The sequence below is a fragment of the Atta cephalotes genome (assembly GCF_000143395.1).
Source record: "Atta cephalotes unplaced genomic scaffold scaffold00021, whole genome shotgun sequence".
Classification (NCBI taxonomy): domain Eukaryota; kingdom Metazoa; phylum Arthropoda; class Insecta; order Hymenoptera; family Formicidae; genus Atta; species Atta cephalotes.
The window spans coordinates 5,072,209-5,081,612 of NW_012130085.1; the positions used below are offsets into that span (position 1 = coordinate 5,072,209).

General features: G+C 37.1%; 1 protein-coding gene across 1 annotated transcript; it reads left to right on the forward strand.

Annotated features, from left to right (window-relative positions):
* Nucleotides 1–212: 212 nt before the first annotated feature.
* Nucleotides 213–6,167, forward strand: LOC105619480. The gene is made up of 3 exons (XM_012200996.1): nt 213–407; nt 1,866–2,041; nt 5,837–6,167. Exons 1-3 carry the CDS (start codon nt 213–215, stop codon nt 6,165–6,167), a joined length of 702 nt encoding a protein of 233 aa, XP_012056386.1.
* The last annotated feature ends 3,237 nt before the right edge of the window (nt 6,168–9,404 follow it).

Genomic DNA, 9,404 nt, shown 5'->3' on the forward strand with positions numbered 1-9,404 from the left:
GAGAGAAGAAGCTCCTCGTTACATTGATAAGAAGCGTTATGTAATTCATTATCGCAATCTACAACAATGTATTCGTCACGGTCTCAAAATCGCAAAAATTTACCGTGTACTATAATTCACACAATCTTCATGGCTTCGCGAATACATCGAACTCAATACGAATTTTAGAACTCCAACAACGAGTTTGAGAAAAATTTGTATATAATAAATTAATGAATAATGCTGTATTTGGTAAAACCGTGGAGAATGTGCGCAACCACATCGACGTGCGACTTGTAACACGGGACGGGAGATACGGTGCAGAGGCAATGATCGCGAAACCAAACTTTCATAATAGAAGCGTTTTTTCCGAGATCTTGTCGCAAGAAATACGTAAACTCGAGGTGAAATTCGACAAACCGACATACGTAGGTATGTGTATCTTCGATATATCCAAGACATGTACGAATTTCACCACGAGTACATGACACCGCTGTTTCGCGAAAATTGTAAAGTTATGTATACACTGATACGAATAATCTCATTTACTACATCGAGTGTGACAACGTCTACGATATTATGAAACGTGATATCAACCTATTCGATACTAATGATTATGTAGTCAACAATGCGTATTGTATTCCGTTAGCTAATAAAAAAGTTCCGGGCTTAATGAAAGATGAAAACAACGGCACCAATCATGACCGAATTCGTCGAGCTTAGAGCAAAAATGTATGCTTTGCGTATCGATGAGAAGAAAGATATGAAGAAAGCAAAAGGAGTCAAAAACAACATTATAACGAGATCGATAACATTTGATTACATGCAATGTCTAAATAACGAAATCGAAATGAAGCGCAGGCAATCGTGCATAAGATCGAAATTGCACGAAGTATACACGATATCGGAAATGAAAATTTCTCTAAGTCCGTACGATGACAAGCGATACATTATGCCAGATTCTACAGACACACCATGGGGACATTATAAAATATTACTATTATATATAATAAAAGAAAAGAGAAATAAATAAAATGAATCTTATTTTTGTACACTTATGTATTTATAATAAAAACTTATTTTTGTATGTATTTTTTAATTTAAAAAAAATCTCAATTACAATGTTTGCATATTGTAATAAATATATGATATAATTTGTAGAAATATATTTATTTATAACACATTGTCCTTATGTATCCATGAATTCCGAATTATTAATTTTCAGCCATTTCACATAAACGTCATTCCCCTTTTTGCGCAACACTTTTTCAACTAGATATACATCGAGATTAGCGACGCGATGTAATTCATAAAATTCTACGTACTCGTAGAATCCTCTAGCGACCGATTTTTCGCGATAATCTTCCAAAAGATATGTCACGGGATTAGTTTTCTGTACTTTGACGATTCTAAATACCTCCGTAGTCCAGTTTGGCGTGTAATTTTTCTCAAAAATCGTTTTGAATTTGCTCACATGTACCGAGTCACCCACTTTGTACCGCGGGAGTGTGACGGTCTTTACGCTACTATACACCGTGTTTAAAAGTTTGTTGGTGATTGTGGAAGTCGATAGGTCGCATACCGATTTTTCGTGCGTGTACTCTGACACGAGACGCGGCAATAAGTCGATCCATTTGTAATTTCCATTGTGCGTAAATTGTTTCCACATATTATTTTTCAATGTACGATTGACGTTCGACAACCGACGCCTTCATTATGGAATACGTTGAATAATGATTTATGTTGTGTTTCTTCAAACGTTTTTGCACGTTTGTATTATAAAATTCTTTTCCCATATCGGTTTGCAAATTTTTCGGGCATCTTCTATCGTCTCGAATTATTTTTGCTATCGCTGCAGCCATCTCGTTTCCATTCTTTGTTTTGAGTGGAACGGCCTATGCATGCTTATTCAACACATCGATAATGCTAAGAATGTAGTAATCTTTGATGAATCGTATATAAAGGCGCATTTCGACCACAGTCTGCTACAAGTCATCGTATCCGTGAACTGTAACATGTTTGCGAAAATTTTTTCTAGCAGGAGCGTGCAGTTCTTCTACCAGTCATCACTTTTCAAGACTTTTCTTCTCAGACATTTTTTTTGTGGTATACAACAAAAAGATATTACAAAGATCTTACGCTGTTGATGAAACGTTGTTGATCAATATTTCGACGTTGATTAAAATTACTGTGTATTTCCCATTTCAATTTATGATAAGGCCAGCTTCACGAAGCTTCTCGATATATAATAGATAAGATTTCGTTATCGTGGGCATTATGTTCTGCCTGATGCGAAGCCTCAAGCAATCGAAAACGATCCACAAGTTCGTTAGGATTGTCCCAATGAACATAATTGATTTTATTTTCATTTAGAGTCATAGCATGCGGTATTATTTTTTCGACTTTTTTATCTAACTTGTTTAGTTTCCTGGCGCATGGTATGCCCGTTCCAACTTGTATTTTACCTGATACCAAGGGTGCTATTATATTCTTATATTTGTACCCTTTACTACTCACTATTGGATTATCCGCTTTATGACTGCACGTATGAGCATTCGTTGTCAACAATATATTTTTATATGCTAGTTCTCTATGTAAATAGTATCGTCGGGAATTCTTTTGAAAATTAATTCATACAATCCAGGTGTACCTTTGTATTTTACGATCACGAAATCACTCGTGTTTGAATTCGAACGGTTTATTACTGAGCATCGTGCTATTCTCATTGACACATACGTCATAAACGTGATCGATCTTCTTTTCTCTATCGAGAACCAAGAAGCATGTTTATGTATTTTTGTCCAAGCGATTCCAGTTGATCATGCAACTCTTTACGAACTTATTGCGTTTGCAAAGACTGTTTAACTAACGTTTCAAGCAGTTCATTGGGCGTTTCATAAACATCTTCGGCTAAGGGAGAATATAAATGTTCGTGAACGATAATTTGCGTGATGCGGTCGATGTAGAATTAAATGAATTCGTGACAATCAGTTCTTTTGTTCGTTGCTTTTTAGACGATGGTGTTAATTGAAGCCATGCTTTATTCAGAAATCATCATCATCATCATTATCATTATCATTATCTTATATCATTTTCATTATCTTCGTTATCTTTAGGTTTTCGTTTCTTAATAATTTTATCCTTTGCAATATTTATTTCTTTCTTAATCAGCTGAGATTCCTTGAGATTCCTAACGATGTTTTTGACAATCTGTTTCAGAGATTCGACGATAGGCTGAAAGTGTCTCTTGCGTTATGTCTTCATTTATTTTACCGGTTTTCAAAGCGCGATACTTTTTACGAATTGAATCACTGATTTTCGCAATCTGCTTCGCTATCCTCTCACGATCTTTCAGCTCCTTGTTGTATCCATTGTTGTACTCGAGAGGGAACGTTGCGTAGTTGACACATCGACAATGACTAATCACGTTAGGGTATCGCATATTCATTAAATCCTTTTCTGTATCCATTTGTCTTTGTCTACCACTACAAATTCATACTTTTGCTGCCAACAACAGCGACAGAGTTCGCAGAAATCCTCGTAAGACATATCGGTATTTACATGATTATTGTATATATGTTTCAGACATAGAAACAATCGACGTCCGTGTGTCGACCCATCGCAAAGTATCTCTGATCGCGTCTTGCTTATCGCATGTTACGTCGTCAAAGATAAAAATGAAATTTGGAAGCGTCTCGTTCGGTAAAATGACATCACTATTATTGGAATGTAAAATAACCAATTTCTTCAATCAGAGCTAATAAATTTTCCAAGTATCGATATTTTGGCTATTGCAACGATTTCGAGTACACGTACACGTTCTCGAAGCGTACGCCAACGTGGACTTTCCAATTTATCAGCACGTTTGTTTTATCGCAGTTTGATGGACCAGATAACACTACGTATAGAAATCGGCAACATGCTTGCGCATTTCTTTTTCAGTCTGTACTTTGTTGTTGACAATAATTATTTCGATTGTTTACGATTGTAGCACGAATCTCATGTCTTCACCCCCTTCACGATACCAGGTGTATAAGCTTAAATCCGTTGTTTGCTCATAGGTGGCATTAGTGAGCGTACAAAGCTACCCTGGGCATACAACACACCTTTTTTTATGTGTTTGACATCTGTCATCATTAACCAGTGCACATCATCAGCAATTTTATACAACATACATTTTTTCTTTCGTAATCATGTCTAGTTTTTTTTTGCTAAAAAAAAAGCATATGCGGGAAGCTTTGTTTTTCTGTTTCAATTTGAAAAAATCAGCTGTCGAATCGCATCGAATGCTTGTAGAGGCCTATGGCGACAATGCTTTATCGGAAACAACATGCAGAGATTGGTTTCGCCGGTTCAATGACGACAATTTTGACCTGAGTGACAAGAAGTGTGAAAATAGGCCCAAGAAGGTTGAGGACTGTCAATTGCAGGCTCTTTTGGACGAGAACGATACCCAATCGCAAAAAATGCTTGCCGAGCAATTGGGTGTTTCTCAAGCAGCCATTTCCATGCGGCTACATTCCATGCCATGGGGAAAGTTCAAAAGATTGGAAAACGGTTGCCGCATGAACTGAACGATAGGCAGATGGAGCGACGCCAAAACACATGTCAAATTCTGTTTGCCAGACAAAAAAGAAAGTCGTTCCTGCATCGGATTATGACAGGCGATGAAAAGTGGATCTATTTTCAGAATCCTAAACGCAAGAAATCTTGGGTTGATCCCGCCCAACCATCAACATTTTCCTCAAGATCAAATCGCTTCGGACGGAAGACGATGCTGTGCGTTTGATGGGATCAGGAGGATGTCATCTACTACGAGCTATTAAAATCTGGTGTTAATGCTCACCGCTACCACCAACAACTGATCAAATTGCACCGTGCTCTACATGAAGAAAGGCCGCATTATCGGAAAAGACATGACAAGCTGATTTTCTTCCACAACGCACCATCGCACACGTCAACAATGGTCCAAAACTACTTGGAGACACTCAACTGGGAAGTGCATCCCGCTTACTCACCAGACCTGGCACCTTTTGACTATCACCTGTTTTCGTCGATGGGCCATGCGCTTGCTGAGCGGCACTTCGATTCTTACGAAGACATCCGAAAATGTCTTGATGAGTGGTTTGCCTCGAAAGATGAGGAACTTTTTGGCGTGGTATATATACAGACATTGTCCGAAAGATGGGAAAAATGTATAGTTAGCGAGGGCAAGTACTTTGAATAAATTTGTTTTTGCTTCTTAGGAAAAAAAAATGTGTTTTTCTAAAAAACAGCGAATTTAGGCTTATACACCTGGTAAACTGAAAAAATTGCCGAGAACAAATCTATTTATAGAAGCGCGTAGAGCGGAACTGTTCAGTATTGAAAATGTTTCTTATTGTGTCGAACAACTGTGATGTACATAATTTAACCGCCAAAGAGTTGGAATATATACCGAAAATTATTTTTGTTACAAAAGTTTAAAAATTACATAGATCAACTGTGGGACAAATTACGTGAGCATATAAAAGCTGATGCAGAAGTTCAGCAACATCGTCGGTGCTTGAAACATTGTAATTTGTCTTGTTATCGATCGCATATCGATGGTCCATTTATAAAAAATTGCGAAAAATTGTGTTCATTATAACAAAAAGCTGTGATTTTTTAAATCACGCGACAAAACGCACTTCCATTCGAATTACATATCCCCGGATATTAATTTTGCCAGGAACGCAGAACTTTAGAAAAGCGATTGATTAGAGGCGATTGAGACATTAATCCGTTGGACTCGGCGTGTCGCGAACACGACATAGCTTATTCACGGAACAAAGATTTCGCGAAACGACATGTAGCTGATAAAATACTTGCCGAGAAGGAAACGTATTGTATTACTGCGACAGATTCTCGGAGAAAGAGCTGCTGTCACTGTTGTTTGGGCGGCTATGAAAGCCAAGACGAAAATTGGTATGGGTTTGAAAACAAAGAAGAAATCATTGAAAAAGCGAATACTTCTGGTAGCGAAAGGCGGTTTCTTACCTATTCTACCGCTGCTGGGAGTCATCGGCTCGCTGATTGGTGGCGCAGCAGGTATTTCAAAAGCATTAAATGACAATAAATCCGCGCAGTGTCAATTGAAAGAATTGAAATGTCATAATCGTGTCATGGAAGGTCATGGAGTTTACTTCGCTCCGTACAAGCGCAGATGAGGAATCTCAACAGAGAAAATTAAGAAAAATAAAAAAAAAGTAAAAAAATGATAGAAATGCCTAAGGGTATAACTACCAACGCAGAATTATAACAACTGGCAAAACTTATGCGCATTCCATATTTTAGAGGTATTTTTATGCGTACTACCTTATTAACGGGGGGAGTATATCGAAAAAACAAAAGCAATATCGTAAATTTAGATAATGCCGAGGGATCAGGTACTCATTGGGTGGCATACGCGAAGCGGGGAGATCGTGCTGTTTACTTTGATAGTTTCGGCAATCTTCGACCATCAAAGGAATTGATGCGATATTTGGACGTAACGCAAATCATATAATCGCACGTCTTATCAATGTTATGATCAAAATAACTGCGGACAATTGTGTCTGCAGTTTTTACAGACGGCTGATGATCAAGTTAAAAATTGACATTGTACTTTTTCAACGCAGTATTCATTCAAACATGTCACTGACATTTACGCTTACCAATAAAAGTAGCGTACTCGCGGCCTGTTATTTTTCGGCCGTAAATTTGAGCGATGACGATTACGGCTCGGTCTGACGAACTTTGAAACTTACCATATGATATCTAATGTAAATTCATTGAATAATAAATTTTACTTTGACGAAGATGACAAGATAATTGTCATTCCGGAAGGATCGTATGAAATACATGACATAAATGAGTACCTAAGACGTGTAATTTTACAATCTCGTCCCAACAATATTGCGGGAGAGAAAACGCTTCGTAAAGAGGATGAAGAGTATCCATTGACTATCCGTGCTAATAACAATACAATGAAGAGCGAGATCAAATGCGCTTATTGAGTAAATTTCAACCTCACAACATTGGATTGCTGTTAGGATTTTCATCAAATCGAGTGTTGGAACCGTGACAGTGACATGAATCTGATGAATCGATAAATATCATCAACGTAAACATCATTCGTATTGAATGCAACGTGACTGCGAATGCATACAGCAACGACAAGTGTGTGCATGCAATACACAAGTTTTCGCCGAGTGTGCCGCCAGGATATAAGATATCGGAAAGACCTACGTATCATTTACCTCCGATCATCGTACAGAGCATTACGGATCTGACGCTTCGCATTGTGGATCAAGATGACCGATTGTTCGATTTTCGCGGAGAGGAGATCACCGTTAGATTGCACATACGGAGGCGACATCGATAAAGTGATATGACAATGATAACGTGAGATACTTGTTTTAAACGAACAGGCGAAACAGATAGAGACATATTTTTGGCCAGAGAGACAACAGCGATCAAAAACATTTGATCATTCAGTAGAAAAAAACTCACTGCGTCGAACGTTAAATTTCTACAATCATTGGGCTTTGTCATACGAAATATCTGAGATGGCTGATATCTTGAATATTGGAAGTGAATCGATCTTTGATCATCACATCGTCAAGTTCGAATTTCACACATATAATCCGTATGTCAACACGACGTTTGAACATAGCGATGAGATAAGGATACCTTTTTAACAGCAGGATTTACACATTACCATGTGAAAGCATTCTCTACATTGAAGGTAGATTGACTTCAAAGGAAGAAAATATACAAAATCAACTAAAATTTGGATGTAATTGAGTGACGTTCATGTTCGATGAAATTCAATATGAACTGAACGGTATGGAGATCGACCGCAGCAGAAACGTTGGAACGATTAATCTTAAGATTATGCAACGTTTTCTAATAATGCATATAGCTTGCATAATGCGGGATTTCTCGACTCTAGTGATACCGAAAAGTCTAATGACAGACGATGGATACTTTAATTTTAGTTGTTGCTTAGCATGTTGTTGGGCTTTTGCGAAGATTACAAACGTATGGTAATTTACGCTGTCATGAATTGATTTTGATATGAGCGCGCAATGGTAATAATTACTTAGTGGGATCCAGTGACAGAGCCGACACTTGAATTATTCAAAGTACAGTGGCGAATGCCTCACGTTGCGTTAAATGAAGTAAATAAACTATCCATGCTACGAGCCTTGGAAAGTGACATTTAAATTATGTGTGGATTATTTACGTTTCCGTACGTCTTACTATCAAATCCCTCATGAAAGAAATGAACCGGGGTTTAATTTCCAATTAAACTCCTTTTGAAAGTTTTACTCTAGTAATCATTGACTGCTCGCGACAAAATGAGTCCGTCAAGAGTGGAACTGTGGATGTGAGATTAGAATTTGAATTTAAAGAGAATGTATCCACTAATACAATCGCCTATTGCCTCATCATACACCGCGTGATCGAATATAGCTCAATGTCCTAATACGCGGGATTACGTAAATTATCATTTTCGCGAAAGAGTAATACTTTTCCCTCTCTTTTCGATATAAGGAATAAAAATCAAGATTTTTTTCCTGATCGAGCACAGTCTCAAAAAGTCATTCGCCACACCAACGTTTGCAAGGATTTGTCGTTGGAAGAAGATTTGTTGTGAAGGAAGTACTGAAAAAAGGAGCCATTCTTTCTCATTATATTTTTACATGTCCCATGCCATGGAATATCTTGACAAGATCCGAAAAGTCTTGTGCTTCTTGATTGAATGCTTATCACTATGGATTGCAATGGGAAGACGGAATGATCCCGTACATGGCGAAACATCTGATTATAATGGCTATAATCGGTGCAGAAGAGAATGACGACAATAAAACTCTCGTACATGTTAAAGGACGTCAAAAACGTGATGAAATGATTGGCTGATGTACTCGATAGTGATAACATGACTTGAAACCTTGGATGTTGATTACGAAGATATAAAATCTTTGAATAATCTAGATGTTACTAATACTATGCGATGTTGAAAATATGCTAAGAATTGTGCGTTACAGAATGTATTTAAAATATACAATTGGTGGTCGCAATGTCAAAAAGAATTGTATCAATTCTGAAAAAATAAAGTGTGAGATTTTTTTTTTAAATACGTTTTAATTTCTTTCTCTTTCTCAGTAATTAAGAATCCATTAATAATATATAATAGCTATTCAGTAGTACGATTCAATAAGTATTCAAGTTAACGAATAAGAAAGCGCGTGTCACGCTTTGTCACTTGTCTTATACTATTAAAAAATAAGTTTTTTTGACTGATATATATAATTTTAACATGGAATTATTTTTTTCTGTAAATAATATCTTATAAAAAATGTTTACGTTTTTTTTTCGTCGTGTCTTTCGGATATGATACTTTTCATATACTTTTGGCA

What these genes read in the sequence shown, in the direction of transcription:
- LOC105619480 (XM_012200996.1), top strand. Translation starts at nt 213, where the DNA reads ATGAATAATGCTGTATTTGGTAAAACCGTGGAGAATGTGCGCAACCAC. An exon ending in AATTCGACAAACCGACATAC is followed by an intron (nt 408 to 1,865) that starts GTAGGTATGTGT and finishes CTTTGTTTTGAG; the next exon opens with TGGAACGGCCTATGCATGCT. An exon ending in AGCGTGCAGTTCTTCTACCA is followed by an intron (nt 2,042 to 5,836) that starts GTCATCACTTTT and finishes CTTGCCGAGAAG; the next exon opens with GAAACGTATTGTATTACTGC.